The sequence below is a fragment of the Danio rerio genome, chromosome 12, assembly GCF_049306965.1.
Source record: "Danio rerio strain Tuebingen ecotype United States chromosome 12, GRCz12tu, whole genome shotgun sequence".
Lineage (NCBI taxonomy): Eukaryota > Metazoa > Chordata > Actinopteri > Cypriniformes > Danionidae > Danio > Danio rerio.
This window is the reverse complement of record NC_133187.1, coordinates 50,277,065-50,298,053: the sequence shown is the minus strand read 5'-3', so window position 1 is coordinate 50,298,053 and position 20,989 is coordinate 50,277,065. Positions and strand designations below refer to the sequence as shown.

General features: G+C 36.9%; 1 protein-coding gene across 2 annotated transcripts in view; it reads left to right on the top strand.

The window, feature by feature from the left end:
- adamts14 (ADAM metallopeptidase with thrombospondin type 1 motif, 14) overlaps nt 1–20,989 on the top strand; it is a 103,428-nt gene that overhangs the window by 41,784 nt on the left and 40,655 nt on the right. For both annotated transcript variants that reach the window (XM_073918961.1, XM_017358603.4), the window contains exons 3-5: nt 5,849–6,005; nt 10,074–10,270; nt 17,663–17,746. In XM_073918961.1, coding sequence (XP_073775062.1) covers nt 5,849–6,005; nt 10,074–10,270; nt 17,663–17,746 — 438 coding nt within the window. The remainder of the gene's footprint in view (nt 1–5,848; nt 6,006–10,073; nt 10,271–17,662; nt 17,747–20,989) is intronic.

Below are 20,989 nucleotides of genomic sequence, written 5' to 3'. Positions count from 1 at the left end.
AGATAACGTGTCAGATTAATTAGAAAAGTTGTGTAAATACAGTTGTAATGATTTAATTTTGTCATTAATAATTAATTAAATAACGTACGCTGTTCTAGAGACCCAAGTTTTCCACTTTCAGTGTGTTATGATTGATTTTTGCAATGTCTGCACAGATCTCACATGTTCTAATCATCTATAATCCAGACCGCGATGAGATTACTGTGAATAAACACTAAGATGTCGATGCTGAAATGATATATTGTGTAGTTTATATTGTTATCATGGCACTGATTAAATCCCTCATCATTTAATTAAAGCCGAGCGGTTGACAACCTCAGAACTCAGCAGGAGTTTCTCAGGTGCCGCAGAAACGATTATTATAATCAGAAATAATGACGCTTCTGGGCTTTGAGATTGCTGGCCTACATTATGGCCCACATTCAGTCTTTGTAGTCCAGATGAAAGTTCTGCTTTTATTCAGGTAAAAAGCTCCAGTTTCTACTGTCAGAGATGAATTATAGGCAGAGAAAATCACATTTTGCCTCAAGTGTGCTATATTGTGCTATCCATATATATATATATATATATACATATATATATATATATATATATATATATATATATATATATATATATATATATATGTATATGTATATATATATATATATATATATATATATATGTATATGTATATATATATATATATATATATATATATATATATATATATATGTATGTATGTATATATATATATATATAAATATATATATATATATATATATATATATATATATATATATATATATATATATGTATATATATATATATATATATATATATGTATATATATATATAAATATATATATATATGTATATATATATATAAATATATATATATATGTATATATATATATATATATAAATATATATATATATATATATATATATATATATATATATATATATATATATATATATATATATATATATATATATATATATATATATATATATATATATATATATATATATATATATACACACACACACACACACAGTTGTGGGCAAAATTATTCGCCCTCCTGTGAATTGTTTATCATATATTTCCCAAATGATGTTGAACAGATTCAGGAATTTTTTACAGTATTTCCTATAATATTTGTTTTTCTGGAGGCAACGATTATACATTTTGGTTGTACAATTATAGTCTAAGAAATAATCACGATTATCACTGTCTCTCCACTCCCCCAATAGCTGGTGTGTGGTGAGCGCACTGGCGCTGTTGCTCTGTGGCTGCCATCGCATCATCCAAGTGGATGCTGCACACTGGTCAATCTCATGATTGAGAAGCGCTTTACACAATAAATGTGACATATAAATACACATTACATTATTTGCATTCATTGCTTTCAAAACCCCAATAATTTAAAGCTAGTTTAAAATCGTTTTAGATTTTGTTTTGTGGTTCGGACCCCACTAAATATTGTCGTTTAAATCGTTTAAGTTCATTTGATTGAATATATAAAAATCAGTGGATGTTATCGATGCAGTCAGGTAAAATTGGTCATTCAGTGTGTTTTTGGTCATTGTCAATATCAATGCACCGGCAAAAATAGATCCAGCGGCAAAACTATTGCGCCAATGACGCACTGCTTCTGCGTGCAGTATGAAAACTCTAATCTGTTAACATGGACTCCAAAAAAAACAAGCTCTGCTCACGCTTGCGATGTGAAACAGGCTGGAGTCTTTCAGCACTCTCTCCAAAAACACTCGGTTGGTCTCGGCTGGGCGAGGCAGTGGCGCAGTAGGTAGTGCTGTCGCCTCACAGCAAGAAGGTCGCTGGTTCCAACCTCGGCTCAGTTGGCTTTTCTGTGTAGAGTTTGCATGTTCTCCCTGCCTTCGCGTGGGTTTCCTCCGGGTGCTCCGGTTTCCCCCACAGTCCACAGACATGCGGTACAGGTGAATTGGGTAGGCTAAATTGTCCGTAGTGTATGAGTGTGTATGTGTGTGGATGTTTCCCAGAGATGGGTTGCGGCTGGAAGGGCATCCGCTGCGTAAAAACTTGCTGGATAAGTTGGCGGTTCATTCCCCTGTGGCAACCCCGAATTAATAAAGGGACTAGGCCGACAAGAAAATGAATGAATGAATGGTCTTGGCTGGCACTGGCTCTCATTATCGGCATTATTTGTAACTTTAAGTGGGTTTGCAAACCTGTGTACTTTCCATTGCTTTTTCCTCAAACTTTAGCTGTTTGCAGTTCCTGCGGTCACAAAAAGACATGTTGTATCGCATGCATGTCCCTCCATTGGAAAAAACTAACTTGCACGAGCTTGCCTTAGTTAATAGCCCGAGTCATAGTTAGTCCAGTGTGCGCGGTTATTAGTCTTGGTGTACAAACTAGTACACAGTTGGCATAACTTTGTTTAGTGGCTGCAGTTTTGTTCCATGCAGAAACGCTGTGTTGAGAAGCCCAGGGCCGGCGCGTCCATAGAGGCGACCTAGGCGGCCACCTAGGGCAGCAGAATAGAGAGGGCGGCGTCCCCAAAACTATCCTCGCCACCCACGCCCTCAGTTATATCCGCATCTAGGGCGGCAGATTAGAGAGGGTGGCATCCGCGACACGACCCTCACCACCAGCGCTCTCAGTTATATCCGCATCTAGGGCAGCAGAATAGAGAGGGCAGCATCCCTGAAACTACCCTTGCCACCTCGGTTATATCCGCGTCTAGGGCAGCAGAATAGAGAGGCCGTCTGCGACACCCCCCCGTTTTCACTTTAGGGTTGAGGGCGGCTTGACCGTCCTTTGCCTAGAGTGGCAGTTCAGCTTGCTCCAGCCCTGGAGAAGCTTTTACGATTAATTAACCGTGATGAATTAAATTGCGGTTAATAGTGAAACTGGTTAATTGTTGCATCCCTATTCTGGAGAAAGTCTCATTTGTTTTATTTAGGCTAGAATAAAAGCAGTTAAAAAAAATTTAAGAAAAAAGCCATTTTTAGGTCAATATTATTGGCCCCTTCAGCAATATTAGTGTTGGATTGTCTCCAGAACAAACCACTGTTATACAATGACTTGCCTAATAACCCTAACTTTACCCTAATTACCCTAGTGAAGCCTTTATGTCACTTTAAGCTGAACACTAGTGTCTTGAAGAATATCTAGTCTAATATTATGTGCTGTTATCATGGCAGAGAGAAAATAAATCAGGTATTAGAGATGAGTTATTTAACTATTATCATTAGAAATGAGCTGGAAAATATCAGCTCTCTGTTAAACAGAAATTGGGGGAAATAATATTAAATAATTAAAATTTAACAAGGGGGTTAATAAATCTGATTTTAACTGTATGTGTTCATATATGACCCTATATCCAACCCAGGCTCATTCTGATTACGCACCCCTATATACATTTCTGAAGAGTGCCAAATGCTTCCCAAGAGGTACGTTTATTTGCAGTTTTTGTTTTCACCAGAGGCCGCTGTGTACGCTTATCAAATTTTTATCGCAAGTGCCATTCGCGCCTACTCTTCTCGTGTAAATCCACCAGAGACAGCTGTTGACTAACTGACTGACTGAATGATACCCCCACCCTCCACCTAACCTAAACCCTATTGACAGTGTTTTCAAAAGCAATCCAGATAAAGAAAAGTCCTCGCTTGATTTTTATCATGTTTTCAGATGTTGTTTACTTGTTTGTTTTATTTTTTGGCTTTTGTTTTTGTCTTACCTGCTTTCTATAACCACCCTTCACCGCACTCCAAACCCGATATCTTGTCATGGTGATTGGCCGATACAGAGTACCGATATCTTGTCATGGTGATTGGCCGATACAGAGTACCGATTTCTTGTCATGGTGATTGGCCGATACAGAGTACCGATATCTTGTCATGGTGATTGGCCGATATGGAGTACTGATATCTTCTCATGGTGATTGGCCGATACTGAGTACCGATATCTTGTCATGGTGATTGGCCGATACAGAGTACCGATATCTTGTCATGGTGATTGGCCGATACAGAGTACCGATTTCTTGTCATGGTGATTGGCCGATACAGAGTACCGATATCTTGTCATGGTGATTGGCCGATACAGAGTACCGATGTCTTGTCATGGTGATTGGCCGATACAGAGTATCGATATCTTCTCGTGGTGATTAGCCGATATGGAGTACCGATTTCTTGTCATGGTGATTGGCCGATACAGATTTCCGATATCTTGTCATGGTGATTGACCGATACGAGTACCAATATCTTCTCATGGTGATTAGCTGATATGGAGTACCAATTTCTTGTCATGGTGATTGGCCTATACAGAGTATCGATATCTTGTCATGGTGATCGGCCGATACAGAGTACCGATATCTTGTCATGGTGATTGGCCTATACAGAGTATCGATATTTTGTCATTGTGATCGGCCGATACAGAGTACCGATATCTTGTCATGGGGATCGGCCGATACAGAGTACCGATATCTTGTCATGGTCATCGGCCGATACAGAGTACCGATATCTTGTCATGGTGATCGGCCGATACAGAGTACCGATATCTTGTCATGGGGATCGGCCGATACAGAGTACCGATATCTTGTCATTGTCATTGGCAAGGGTCCGTCATGATTTTAAATCCTCTTGAAACATTTCCGTTGTGTTACGTTTATATTTGCAAGCGATGTGACCAATTTGCGCCGCGTTTCTTCAGTTGTTTGTGTTGTAAGAATTTGCAACACGTGTGCTGTCAAATTGATGAAGATGGTTTCTTTATTTGCTGGTGTTTTGTGTAATTGCATGTGCTTTCTTAAATTGCAGCGCGTTAAGCTCTCTCGCCACCGTAGATTGAATCTATTGGTAAACACTGACCTGTTCAGCAAACAGCGCCTCAGAGGTTAACACATTCAGTCCTGCTGCAGCTTTATCACATTAGTCTGACATTCAGAGTCGAAGCTAAAACACAGACGCTTCAAACTCAATTCATGAATGAAAGCAGCATAAAACTGATTAACCTTCAGTCTGTCCTGCTGAAGCGTCTGCTGTTTCCATTAAGAGCTGCTCTTCTGTTCCAACAAAACACAATACCATTTATTCATAAACAACTATTACAACATATGATTACACTGCGGATGCCCTTCCAGCTGCAACCCAGTATTGGGAAACACCCATACACACTTATACACACACACACACACACACACACTTATACACTACGGCCAATTTAGTTAATCAATTCCCCTATAGCGCATGTGTTTAGACTGGGGGAAAACCCACGCTAACACGGGGAGAACATGCAAACTCCACACAGAAACGCCAACTGACCCAGCCGGGACTCTAACCAGTGACCTCCTTGCTGTGAGGCGGAATTTTATTTTATTTAATTATTGTATTTTTTTTATTTATTTTATTATTTATACATTTATACGTTTTATTTGTTTCTTTATTTGCTAGTGTTTTGTGTAATTGCATGTGCTTTCTTAAATTGCAGCGCGTTATATTTAATTTTTATTATGAATTTTATTTTATTTTATTCAATAATGAGTTTTCCAGTACTGGGTTGCAGCTGGAAGGGCATCTGCTGTGTAAAACATGTGATGGATAAGTTGGCGGTTCATTCCGCTGTGTCGACCACAGATTAATAAAGGGACTAAGCCGAAAAGAAAATGAACGAATGAATGAATAAATTCTAAACTATCTGCTCGTGTTTCAGTGTGTGTATATGTGTTTATGTGTGTGTGCATGTACAGTATATGTGTTTGTGTGGGTACATTTGAGCATATGTGTGTGTTTCTATATATATGTATGTGTGTGTGTGTGTGTGTGTGAGTGTGCACATGTGTATATATATTTATTTGGTGTGTGTGTGTGTGTGTGTTTTCAGGCGGGCTTGATTCGCACTGATGATGAGGAGTTCTTCATCGAGCCGCTAGAGAAAGGTCAGCAGGAGGTCGAGGTCAAAGGTCGTGTTCATGTGGTCTACAGGAGGTCGGCCATTAAAAGGGACAAAGATCGAAGGCCAGACGAGCTCCACAATGAAGGTATGCTGAGGAGAAATGACGGAAACACTTTAATTACCTGCAGAACTAGTGTTATTATTATTATTATTATTATTATTATTATTATTATTGTTGTTGTTATTTTTTATATTACTATTATTGTTACTATTATTATTACTCTTATTATTATTATTTTATTATTCTTATAATGTTTTATATTTTTACTTTTGTTGTTATAATTATTTCTATTATTATTATTACTATTACTGTTGTTATTATTATTATCATTATCATTATTATTATTATTGTTTTTGTTGTTATTTTTAATATTACTATTGTTACTAATATTTTTACTATGATTATTATTAGTATTACTATTATTATATTTACTATTATTATTATTGTTGTTATAAATATTTCTATTATTATTATTTTTACTATCATTATTGTTGTTGTTATTATTATTATTGTTATTATTATTATTATTACTATTGTTATTACTATTATTATTTTTACTATCATTATTGTTGTTGCTGTTATTATTATTTTATTATTATTGTTGTTATTATTATTATTATTATTACTATTATTATTATTACTATTATTATATTTACTATTATTATTGTTGTTGTTATAATTATTATTATTATTTTATTATTCTTATAATGTTTTATATTTTTACTTTTGTTGTTATAATTATTTCTATTATTATTATTATTACTGTTGTTATTATTATTATTATCATTATTATTATTATTGTTTTTGTTGTTATTTTTAATATTACTATTGTTACTAATAATTTTACTATGATTATTATTAGTATTACTATTATTACTATTACTATTATTATTATTGTTGTTATAAATATTTCTATTATTATTTTTACTATCATTATTGTTGTTGTTATTATTATTGTTGTTATTATTATTATTATTATTACTATTGTTATTACTATTATTATTTTTATTATCATTATTGTTGTTGTTGTTATTATTATTTTATTATTATTGTTGTTATTATTATTATTATTGCTATTATTATTATTACTATTATTAGATTTACTATTATTATTGTTGTTGTTATAATTATTTCTATTATTATTATTTTAACTATCATTGTTGTTGTTGTTGTTATTATTTTTATTATTATAATTATTATTATTATGGCATCAGTGGTTTTTAAAAGTTACAGTTTTTTTAATTAAAATGTAATATTATTCACCCTATTTTTCAGATTCAGGAATTTTTCACAGTGTTTCCTCTAATATTTGTTCTTCTGGAGAAAGTCTTATTTGTTTTATTTCAGCTAGAATAAAAGCAGTTTTTAATTGTTTTAAACCCATTTTAAGCTCAATATTATTAGCCTCAGGCATCACGGTGGCGCAGTGGGTAGCACAATCTCCTCAAAGCAAGAAGGTCGCTGGTCCTGGCTGGGTCAGTTGGCATTTCTGTGTGGAGTTTGCATGTTCTTCCCATGTTGGCATGTTGGTGCTCTGTTTTCCCCCACAGTCCAAACACATGCGCTATAGAGGAATTGATGAACTAAAGTGGCCGTAAGGAATGAGTGTGTATGAGTGTTTCCCAGTACTGGGTTGCTGCTGGAAGGGCATGCTCTGTGTAAAGCATATGCTGGAATAGTTGTTCCAGATACGAGTGTGGCGACCCCTGAACTAAGCTAAAGGAAAATGAATGAGTTTGTTGTGAACTTTCTGGATTATTAAAAGTATTGCTTCAGCACTTATTCACTGTAATTGACAGCTGGTTATTAAACCGTCTCCATTCCCATTCTCTGTAAGCCTCTGAGCATTAATTATTTACAGGACTCCATGTCTGTCTGTCCCGTGGTGCTTCATTTGGACAATAACATGATGCAAGTGAAGTGAAATTGCAGAAGTGGAGAAATGTGTCGTCGGCTTGTAGAGTTCATAAGGTCATAGATGTTTCCAAATGTGTGTTTAAGGAAAGTGTATTAGTGTGAAAACCACCCTTTTTTTTTCTACGTGATTTAGCTGCTTGTCCAGTGTCGGGTGACTGAACCTGAAACTTTCTGAAGCTCCAGCAAAAGTGAAGATTTTCAGAAACTCTGGGTACAGTGTGGTTCTTGCGTGTTCTTGCGTCCTCGTGTAACATGTAATGTAATGTAATGTATGTGTATTTATATAGCGCATTTATTGTGTATGGCCATACACCCAAAGCGCTTCACAATCATGAGGGGGGTCTCTCCACACCACCACCAGTGTGCAGCATCCACTTGGATGATGCGACGGCAGCCACAGGACAACAGCGCCAGTGCTTCACCACACACCAGCTATTGGTGGAGTGGAGAGACAGTGATAGAGCCAATTCGGTGGAAGGGGATGATTGGGAGGCCATGATCATATGGGCCGATAGAGGGACTTTGGCCAGGACACCGGGGTTACACCCCTGCTCTTTCACGAGAAGTGCCATGGGATTTTTAATAAGCACAGAGAGTCAGGTCCTCGGTTTAACGTCTCGGTTTAACGGCACCCACTGACAGTGTAGAGTGCCCTTCACTATACTGGGGCATTAGGACTCACATAGACCACAGGTTGAGCGCCCCCTGCTGGCCTCACTAACACCACTTCAAACAGCAACCTAGTGTTCCCTAGTGGTCTCCAATCCAGGTACAAACCAGGCTCAGCCCTGCATAGCTTCAGTGAGTAACCGGTCTTAGGCTGCAGGGTGATGTGGCTGTGGCTGTCATCAACATCATCATCAACTGGCAAAGTTCAGTTCCAAAATTTGAGACCGCAAGAACAGAGAACGCGTGAAAGTTCCTGCATACGTTCTTGGTATTGAGGACCAGAGATGTATAGTAAGGAAAAGGACGTAACTAAACGTAAGGACTAAAAGGCTGTATCTGTGCTCTACTGGAGTATTGTTTTTTGGTCACACTTCACAATAAGGTTCATTAGTTAATGTTAATTAATGCATTTTCTAACATGAACAAACAATGAACAACACATTTACCACTGTATTTGTTCATGTTAGTAATTGTTAGTTAATGAAAATACTGCTGTTCATTGTGAGTTCCTGTTAACTCATGGTGCATTAACCAATGTTAACAAGCATGAGTTTATATGTTAATAATGCATTAGTAAATGTTCAATTGTGATCATTAAATGCTGTACATGTGTTGTTCATGATTACTTCATGTTAGTAAATGCATTAACTAATGAACCTTATTATAAAGTGTTACCTGTTCTTTTTACTTCAGTACATATTTTCGATGCAACCTAGGCTAATTCTGGAAACGCAGCCCTGTGGACGTTTCTGGAATAACGTAAATGAAATACATCCTGGGAGGTACGTATTTGTGTAGTTTTTGTTTTCGCTAATTCGCGAGAGGCCGCTGTGCGCGCTTTTTCACATCTCGATTGCCTCCCGCGCGCTATTCTCGCATAAAAAGCCTCTGGAGGCCGCTGTCGAGCGACCGTCTATCCGACTGACTAAATAACTGAACGACTGACTGGGCGACCGGCGCAGCATAAAAAAGTCTTTATGCTTAGTGTATATTTGTGTAAAGGGGAAAAACACTAAATCGTTGAATGCTGTAATGTTTAAGTGTTTAAATTCATATGTTTCTGTAAAAACATATGAAGGTCATGTGATCATCAGGATCATCACACACACACACATGCCCGATTCGTGTCATAGCCAGACTCTGCTGTATGAGTGTAATATCAGCAGTAATCCGCCAGTGTAATGATCTTCTGCTGTGACGTGTGTGGAATTATGGGAGAATGTCAATGTAAATCCCACATGTGCGGCTCTTTCAGGAGCGCCAGAGTCTCCACATTCTCCACTCGGTTATTCACCTGCAGTTCCCTGGCTGGGCTGGAAATCACTCTTGTTCTGCAGCTTCTGCTGTGTCAGATTTATGACCTTCAGTTTCACCTTCACACTTTCATCTTTTATTACCAGGCCAGAATCTGTCGACATGTTTTGCCATTCCTGCTCAGAATTTAGTAAAAAAAATATGGGAGTTATACTAAATAAAAACTTGAAATAAAAAAAAACAAGCAATTTTTATAAATTCAGATGTATTTCTCTGCTTTGACACAATGTGTTTCCTTGTTTCCATGTTTAGTGGCAGAGTTTGGTATCGCTGAGCTGCCGAACGCTCTCAGCGTTTTGGAGGAGAAATTATCGGAGACGGAGCGCAAACGCAGACACGCAAAAAAAGACGACTACAACATCGAAGTGCTACTCGCGGTGGACGACTCGGTGGTTCGCTTTCATGGAAAAGAGCACGTGCAAAACTACGTCCTGACGCTCATGAACATAGTAAGTCAAGCACAGCTTTCACTATTACAGCTTAACACACAGGAATCATTGCAGAGTTGTGGATACACTTCAAGCATTTTCCAGTAATGTTTCTTAAACTGGAATAATAAATAACAAATGTAAAGTTTGCTGCAAACTAAATTTTTATTATGTTACTAAATGTTGTTCATTTTTTTTAACAACAGTAGTAACAGAGTTAAAAGTAACAGGGTTGATGGTAACAGAAATTGGCGATAAAAAAGTTGACGGTAACAGAGTTGACGGTAACAGTTGACGGTAACAGAGTTGACGGTAACAGAGTTGACGGTAACAGTTGACGGTAACAGAGTTGACGGTAACAGTTGACGATAACATAGTTGACGATAACAGAGATGACGGTAACACAGTTGACGATAACAGAGTTGACAGTAACAGAGTTGACAGTAAGAGAGTTGACGATAACAGAGATGACGGTAACAGAGTTGACGATTACAGAGTTGACTGTAACAAAGATGACCGTAACAGAGTTGACAGTAACAGAGTTGACAGTTACAGAGTTGACGATAACAGAGAGTTGACAGTAACACATTTGTCAGTAACAGAGTTCACAGTAACATATTTGACAGTAACAGAGTTGACGATAACAAAGTTGACGATAACAGAGTTGATGGTAACAGAGTTGACAGTAACAGAGTTGATGATAACAGACAGTTGACAGTGTAATGAAGTTTACAGCCCTTTGGCCGCCGGGAAGTAGGAGGCGGAGAACCGACGCAGGTTTAAAATATTTATTAATAACAATGACGGCAGCTTCTCACGGAGACTGCCGTCTAAACCAAAACAAACGGAAAGCAAAAGTAAAATATGTCCGGGCCTGGTCCTCTCTCAGCTTCCTCTGCCATCATTCCTCCTTTTATCGTCCAGAGCTCCTTCCGTTTGATCCGAAGCAGGTGCGCACCGCAGGTGTATCCACTTACGCGGTGGCCTCACTCCGTTCCCACGGCTCTCGGCCACGCCCCTTCGCCACAGACAGTAACAAATTTGACGGTAACAGAGTTCACATGAAACAGAGTTGACAGTAACAGGGTTGACGATACCAGACTTGACGATAACAGAGTTGACGGTGACAGAGTTGACTAACAGAGTTGACTGTGAAAGAGTTGATAATAGTTGACAGTAACAGTTGACAGTGACAGAGTTGGCAGTAATATAGTTGACGGTAACAGAGTTGACGGTAACAGTTGACGGTAACAGAGTTGACGGTAACAGTTGGCGGTAACAGAGTTGACGGTAACAGATTTGACAGTAACAGGGTTTACGAGAACAGAGTTGACAGTAAATGTTGACGGTAACAGTTGAAGGTAACAGAGTTGACGGTAACAGTTGACGGTAACAGATTTGACAGTAACAGGGTTTACGAGAACAGAGTTGACAGTGACAGAGTTGATGGTGAAAGAGTTGATAATAGTTGACTGTAACAGTTGACAGTGACAGAGTTGGCAGTAATATAGTTGACGGTAACAGAGTTGACGGTAACAGATTTGACAGAAACAGGGTTTACGATAACAGAGTTGACAGTGACAGAGTTGACTAACAGAGTTGACGGTGAAAGAGTTGATAATAGTTGACAGTAACAGTTGACGGTGACAGAGTTGGCAGTAATATAGTTGACGGTACCAGAGTTGAATGTAACAGAGATGACAACAACAGAGTTAACAGAGGTAACAGTTGGCGATAACAGGGTTGACAGTTAAATAGTTGACGGTAACAGAGTTGATTGTAACAGAGTTGACGATAACAGAGCTGAGGATAACAGTTGACAGTAACAGAGTTGACAGTGATATAATTGACCGTAATAGAGTTGACAATATCAGAGTTGACGGAAACAGAATTGATGGTAACAAGAGTTGACGATGACAAAGTTTAGGATAACAGTTGACGGTAACAGAGTAGAATGTAACACAGAGGTGACAATAACAGAGGTGAGGCTAACAGTTGACTGTAACAGAGTTGACAATAAACTAGTAGAAGTAGACTAGTAGAATAAACACTCAAACAGATAAAAATTAGACTTCATAATTTGATAATAACTGAGGCTGTTTCAAGTGGATGTACGTCACAAGAACAGAAAAAAGGACAATCTTTACTTCAGTTTCATGGAGACTTTAACACAGATTAATTGTTCATCTAAAGAATATCAATGTGTGCAAGCAAAAATAACACATTGTAGATTTCACAATAACTTTAACATGATGAGGAATAAACAACAGTTCCTGAAAGCTGCGTCTGCTGTGTTGTAGATTCAGGCTCCCTCTGTGTGACTGAGCCCTAAAGGTGTTACAGCTCAGTCACTGTTTCACCATGTTCATGAATGCAGATGTGTTAAGTAATGAAATGCATCTTAATCGAGCGCTTTCGGTCCCTTGAAGCTGCCTTGTCATGACTCTTTACCCATGATGCACTGCTCTGGAGCTCGAGGGCGCTGCGTCTGCAGGATTACAAGAGAGAGAAAAGAGAAAAGAGCAGCTGAACGCTCGTCCCAGCAGCTCCTGACACCTTAATCTACTTACACACACACACACACACACACACACACACACACACTCACACACACACACACACACACACACACACACAATCCCTCCAGTCAGAGTTTCACAGGAGCAGATTTCACTCCGTAACTGTTACGGTCAGGAGCGCCGCGCTGGGCTGATCCACACGCTAGACCAGTGACTGAGAGCAGAGTTCACCAGTCCAACACACACACACACACACACACACACACACACACACACACACACACACACACACACACACACACACAAACATCACACAACACATATACATACACACACACAACACACAACAAATTGACAAACACACCAACACACAAATACACACATACAACACAGGCACACACACAAGACACAAACAACACACACATAACAAAAGACACATACACAACACAATACAACACACATACAAGACATTACTTACAACATAGACACACACACACACAGCAGACACAACACACACACGTAACTCAGTACATACACACAACACAATACAACACACATGCAAGACATTACATGTGCACACACACACAACACAGATACACACACAAACAAACTTACAGACACACACTGACTCATACAACACAGACACACACAACACACGCACACACACACACACACACACACAGACACACAATATCTCACACACAGCACACACAGGACACACACAACACACACATAACACACTACACACTACACTTACACAACACGATACAACACATACAAGACATTACACACACACACAGACAAACTTACAGACACACACAGCACACACAAGACATACACAGCACACAACATACATACAAGACATTAAACACACACACTTACTCACAGACAGACACACAGACAACATTTTAAGACACACACACACACACTCACAACACTCACAGACACACAATCACACACAGGACACACACAACACAACACGATACAACACATACAAGACATTACACACACACAACACAGATACACACAACACACACACAGCACACACACACAACACACAATACAACACATACAAGACATTACACACACACAACACACAAACACACTCACACACAACACACACATAACACATTACACATACACAACACAATACAACACATACAAGACATTACACACACACACAGACAAACTTACAGACACACACAGCACACACAAGGCATACACAACACACAACATACATACAAGACATTAAACACACACACTTACTCACAGACAGACACACAGACAACATTTAAAGACACACACACACACATACACACACACACACACAAAAACCACTCACAGACACACATTCACTCACACAACACAGACACACACATAACACACTACACATACACAACACACATACAAGACATTACACACACACACTCACTCACAGACAACATTTAAAGACAACACACATACAACACTCAGAGACACACAATCACTTACACAACACAGACGCACACAATACACACACAACACAAATAACACACTACACATACACATAAACATACACATACACAACACAATACTTACAAGACATTACACACACACACACACACCTGCGCACACACACACAAAGTGAGTTTTTCCTTCAAAGCAGCTGAATGATCTGCAATGGTGCAAACACTCTTATGTCAGCGCTGGATTATTCTGCCTCCTCCAGTGGCATAAATGTAAAACTCTCTTCAATGTTGACTCATTATTTCTGAAAACAACACAACATCTTTGCTTCTCCATTGAAAAATCTCCAGTTATTTGGACTAGAAACCAAACAAAAACTCTGAGTAGGAAAAGCCCGTGTTGCAGTGTGTGTGTGTGTGTGTGTGTGTGTCAGCCGCTCAGGTGTGTGTGACTGATGGCCTGACGTGTGTTTGTAAAGCATTGGCTGCAAATGAACACAAATGAGTCTCTGCTGAAGGTCAGCAGACACACACACACACACACACACACACACACACACAAACACACACACACACACACACACACACACACACTCAGCTCATAAATTCACAAACACGTCTGCAAATATGAGGAGTGTGTGCTTTCATCACGGAGAGGCTTTCTGGACCATCAGAACACTTTAGACCACTTTTCACTGTCAGGAAAATGAATGTGAAGCTCTAGGAATGACAATATGATCATGCTTTGCAGCTATTTAAAGAGGTTACGTCTGGATTTGGCACACACACATTCAAAAGATTTACAATTAGAAATCATTTGAAATTACACAATATATATATATATGCTCCACTTTATTAGGGTACACCTAATAAATAGAAATATAATAAGTATATGTACCGGGTTGGACCCATTTTGCCCTCAGAACTGCTTTAATCCTTCATGGCAGAGATTCAACAAGCTACTGGAAATATTCCTCAGAGATTTTGCTCCATATTGTCATGATAGCATCACACAGTTGCTGCAGATTTGTCGGCTGCACATCCATGATGCCAATCTCCCGTTCCACCACATCCCAAAGCTGCTCTATTGGATTGAGCTCTGGTGACTGTGGAGGCCATTTGAGTGCAGTGAACTCATCGTCATGTTCAAGACACCAGTCTGAGATGATTGAGCTTTATGACATGCTGCGTTATCCTGCTGGAAGTAGCCATCAGAAGATGGAGACACTGTGCTCATAAAGGGATGGACATGGTCAGCAGCAATACTCAGGTAGGCTGTGGCGTTGATGCTCAATTGGTACAAATGGACCCAAAGAAAATCTCCCCCACACCGTTACACCACCACCACCAGCCTGAACCGCTGATACAAGGCAGGATGATCCATGCTTTCATGTTGTTGAGGCCAAATTGTGAGCCGAGCATCCGAATGTGTGAGCAGAAATGGAGACTCATCAGAGCAGCAACGTTTCTCCAATCTTCTATTGTCCAGTTTTGGTGAGTCTGTGTGAATTGTAGCCTCAGTTTCCTGTTCTTAGCTGACAGGAGCGGCACCCGGTGTGCTCTTCTGCTGCTGTAGCCCATCCGCCTCAAGGTTGGCCGTGTTGTGTGTTCAGAGATGCTCTTCTGCAGAGCTCGGTTGTAGCGAGTGCTTATTTGAGTTACTGTTGCCTTTCTATCAGCTGGAACCAGTCTGGCCATTCTCCTTTGACCTCTGGCATCAACAAGGCATTTGCGCCCACAGAACTGCCGCTCACTGGATATTTCCTTTTTGTCGGAGCATTCTCTGTAAAGCCTAGAGATGGTTGTGCGTGAAAATCCCAGTAGATCAGCAGTTTCTGAAATACTTAGAGCAGTTCAAAGTCACTTAAATCCCCTTTCTTCCCCATTATGATGCTCGCTTTGAACTGCAGCAGATCGTCTTGACCATGTCTACATGCCTAAATGCATTAAGCTGCTGCCATGTGATTGGCTGATTAGAGATTTGCATTAAAAAGCAGTTGGACAGGTGTACCTAATAAAGTGGCCGGTAAGTGTAAATAGCAGTTTTCCATAATTTGTGATTCCTGTTTGTATTTTCTTACACTTATTTCTATTTTTGAATTGCATTATGGGATCGTTATCTTTCTTCCAACAACTTTTAATCTTGAGAAGTTGTAAAAAGTGACTTTTATGAACGTTTTTATAAGTTTAAGGTGATTTATTGTCAGGGTTGATGTTGTAGATTACACTACAAAAACCTTTTTCTGTTCTTTTACAGACTCATTCCTCTAGACATTATTTCTTGTACATTATATTATTACTAAAATGTAAGTAAAAGTCACTTTGTTAAAATGTAGAGTTGAATTTTCAACATCAAAAGTGGACAAAGCAGAGATTAACATCCCATTATGCAATTCACCACCGCAAATAAACCCAAAACACACAAAATACGGAAGAAATGTTCATTAACAGATATTTTTACAGTGTACAGTCAGATAAAAACTACTGGTTTAAAGTACAATTAGTAATAAGTTTCACTTAATCCAATATAAAATTGTACTTTGACTGAAAGACACAGTCGTTTCTCTTGTTTCAGTGTATAAACGCCTCACAGGGTTAATAATAAGAGCGCCTTAGTAAACTCCATGACCTTCTGACGTGTGTAAAAAAGATCTGCTGTGTTCCCTGTGCAGGCTTGTCCACAGTTAACACAGACTTCAGCTTAAATTCCGCACCAGACGCTCATTTACCGCCTGTTTGACTTACAAGATGAAGTTTGTTTTGTTTGCAATGGGATACATAAATATTTACAGGGACTTTTAACTTGTAGTTTACACGCTTAAGTGCTTCCAGTTACGCCATCATAAAGTCTTCACATTTGAAGTCTGCATGACCCTGAAGCTCAGAATGTTTATATTTAGCGTATAGTGCCGCAGTTCCTAGAGAAACAGAATATTAAATGAGAAAACCGTGGGCGTGGCTTGTTTTTCTACTGTGAGCTGATTGGATGCTGTAAAGTAGGCGTGTCATTCAGAAAGGGTTTGAGGAGAGTTATTACATCCTAACAGACTCCTCCTCTTTACCATTTCTGTTTGATGTCAAAACTGACAGGGGTGTGGTTAAGTATGTTAGCCCCGCCCAATACCTCTACGAAAAACAAATACGAAGTGCATTTTCAGATTTCAATTAAAGATTCCTAGAGCAAACTATTGTTTTTCCTTATGACATGCACAGATGCATTGTTCAGCACAAAACTAGCAATGTGAGCTAACAACATCAACATGGTGGGTTTTGATTTCATTTGTACAGTAAGTATTTGCACAGTAATAGTTATTTTTGGGATTTTTTGCTATCGAAACTGTTACACTTAATGACATTTTGACTGTAAGGATTATCAGGGAATTATTCCAGATTGAATGTACAGTTTAAATGATTTTTATTAGTTTTTAACTATGTTTCTGTATCTTCAGGTTGATGAAATCTACCATGACGAGTCTCTGGGAACAAACATCAACATTGTGCTGGTCCGGATGATCCTGGTGGGATATCGACAGGTAAGGCATTGAGCACAGTTCATTCATTACTCCCTTTTTTTATAAGGGGTAGCCACAGCGGAATTAACCGCCAACTATTCCAGCATATGTTTTGCGCAGCGGATGCCCTTCCAGCTGCAACGCAGTACTGGGAAACACTCTCACACAATCACATTCACACACACAGACATCTTCTATTCACACTCTTATACACTACAGCCAATTTAGTTAATCCATTCCCCTATAGCGCATGTGTTTGGACTGTAGAGGAAACCCACGGCAAAACGGGGAGAACATGCAAACTCCACACAGAAACACCAACTGACCCAGCTCGGGACTCGAACCAGTGACCTTCTTGCTGTGAGGCCACAGTGCTAACCACTGAGCCACTGTGCTGCCCTTGCATTGAGCATAATAATTTATTAAAATATTTTCCCCCTCAAAAAAATGAAGTGGAAGGAACCATGAAGGAACCCCAATCTGTGCAGCCTTAAATTAATAATGGTCAATGCATAACCTAATTAACTTTCATTTGCATAAGCAAGACAGTTTTCTTAATTTAAAAACTAATCAAATTCAGTTTGACTGCTTTGTTTATCTATTGTTTGCCTACTGATGTGCATAAATAATCTTATTAAAAGAAAAAGTCCTTTTAAATTAATATTTTATTTATGGAGCTTTTTCAAACTTAATACAGAACAGCATCACAATATAAAACATGCACACTATGTAAAAATAAAAATAAATAGTAAAGAAATATAAATAAATACACAAATCAAAATATAGAGAAATAAGCAAATAAATAAAAATATAAACAAAAAATAATAAATTTGCTTAAATTGATTCATTATTAAAAATAAATAAATCAACATAAGCAAATAAAAATAAACAAAATAAATAAAGAAATAATAAAGAAACAAATAAAGTAGAAAAAAACACAATCAACATAAATAAATAAATAATAATTATAAAAAATAAATAATCAATTGATTCAAGTAAAGAAAATAATAAATAAAAATGAAAAACAAGTCAATATAAATTATATAAAAAATAAATAAAATTAATTGATGAATAAAAATAGATAAACAATAGATGAATAAATAAATTAATAAATATAAATAAATAAATAAATTAATTAATTAATTAATAACTTATTCAATAAACAAAATCGCCCACTTATCCAGCATATGTTTTAAGCAGTCCCAATCACTGGGAAACATCCTTTCACACTTATTCACACACATACACTACTGACAATTTTAGCATACCCAATTCACCAGTCCCACATGTGTTTGGACTGTGGGGGAAACCGGAGCACCCGGAGGAAACCCATGGCAATGCGGGGAGAACATGCAAACTCCACACAGAAATGACAACTGACCCAGCCAGGACTCGAACCAGCGACCTTCTTGCTGTGAGGTGACCCACTGCTACCCACTGCGCCACCTGAATAAATATTTAAAATTAATTAATTATTAAAAATAAATAAATCAGTATAAATAAATAAATAAATAAATAAATACAAATAAACAAATACAAAAAATAAATAAAATGAAACTAATAAATACGTTAAAAAAAACTAAATTAAATAAACAAATAAATAATACTGAAACAAAAATAAATAAATAAATAAATAAATAAATAAAAAACATTCAATATAAATAAACAAAATAATGAATAAAAATAGATAAACAGATCAATAAAAAATAATAAATTAATTAACATAAAATTTAAATGAATTAATAAATAAATAAAAAGGAGGATATAGTAGAAAAATACTTTTAAAGTATCAACATCGCCTGTCAAATTTCGGTGCACCTTTAAATCAATGTGTGAAATAATTTTTGGCTAAAAACTCTCCATCTGGAGCACCTCAGCAGTGGTTCAAGATCTGTGTGTGTGTGTGTGTGTGTGTGTGTGTTTGTGTCTGATGAAGCTCCAGCTGTTAAACACACTTCAGTATCAGAGAAGAGCTGAACACACTGCATTCACACACACGTTTATGGCTGGAGAGAGATCTTCACACACTTCATCAGATCCAAACGTCAGATGTGTTTATGTGTTGTGGGAAAATTGCTGTGAGAGCATTCATTAACAAGAAAAATAATGTCCTGAATAAAGGCTGCATGATGCTGAAAATATGCAACATGTGATGATGATGATGTTGATTATTGTTATTATAGGATCTGCTTTTTATAAAACATCTATAACAAGCAGAAGATAAATTTATTGAAATAGAAAACCTATTTAATGTGTATCCTCAGTATATGCATGCATGTGTGTGTGTGTGTGTGTGTAGGAACATAAACGTATCTTAAAGAAATGCTAAAATAATTAACAAAAGAAGTGAAACAATAAATTACAATAAATAAACAAATAAAAATAAAGAAACGAATAAAGTAGTGAAAATAAAAAACACAACCAACATAAATAAATAATAATTATAAAAAATATATATAATATATAATATATATAATAAATTATTACAAGTAAAGAAATGAATAAATAAAAATAAAAAACAAGTCAATATAAATAAAATAAACAAATTAATTTATAAATAAAAATCTATAAACAATAGATGAATAAATAAATAAATAAAAATAAATAAATTATTAAATGATTAAATAAATAAATAAATTATTAAATGATTATTAAATGATTCATTAAATAAATTATTAAATAAAAATATTAATTAAAAATAATTTATTAAAAAAATAATTAATTCATTTTTAATTAATAATTTTTTATTGATTTAATCATTTAAAAATGTATTTATTTATTTATTTTATCATTTAATAATTTATTAATTAATTAATTTAATTTTTCCAAATAAATAAATAAATAAACAACCAAACTAATTAACTAATTAGTTGATTAAATTATTAATTAATTAATCAAACTAACTAACTAACTAACTAACTTAATTAATTATTTCATTGAATGAATCATTCATTCATTTTCTTTTCAGCTTAGTCCCTTTATTAATCTATAAAAATTAACAAAATAAATTAACAAAAAAGAGTTGCTTGTTAATGCAAAATGTCTTGGATTAGGGCAAATGTTGAGTATGCAAATGTTGAATATGCAAGTTTCTGAGCTGAATGCATATATTCTGTAAGTGGTTGAAGCCAGCATTTCTCCAGAGCACATAAAAGTTTTGCAAGTGAATGCATTAGTTTGAATATGATGTTTCTTTCTGTCTGTCAGGGGAGCTGAATGTGAATCTTCAGTGTGGGTGAGTGAGTTTCAGCAGGTCTGAGATCA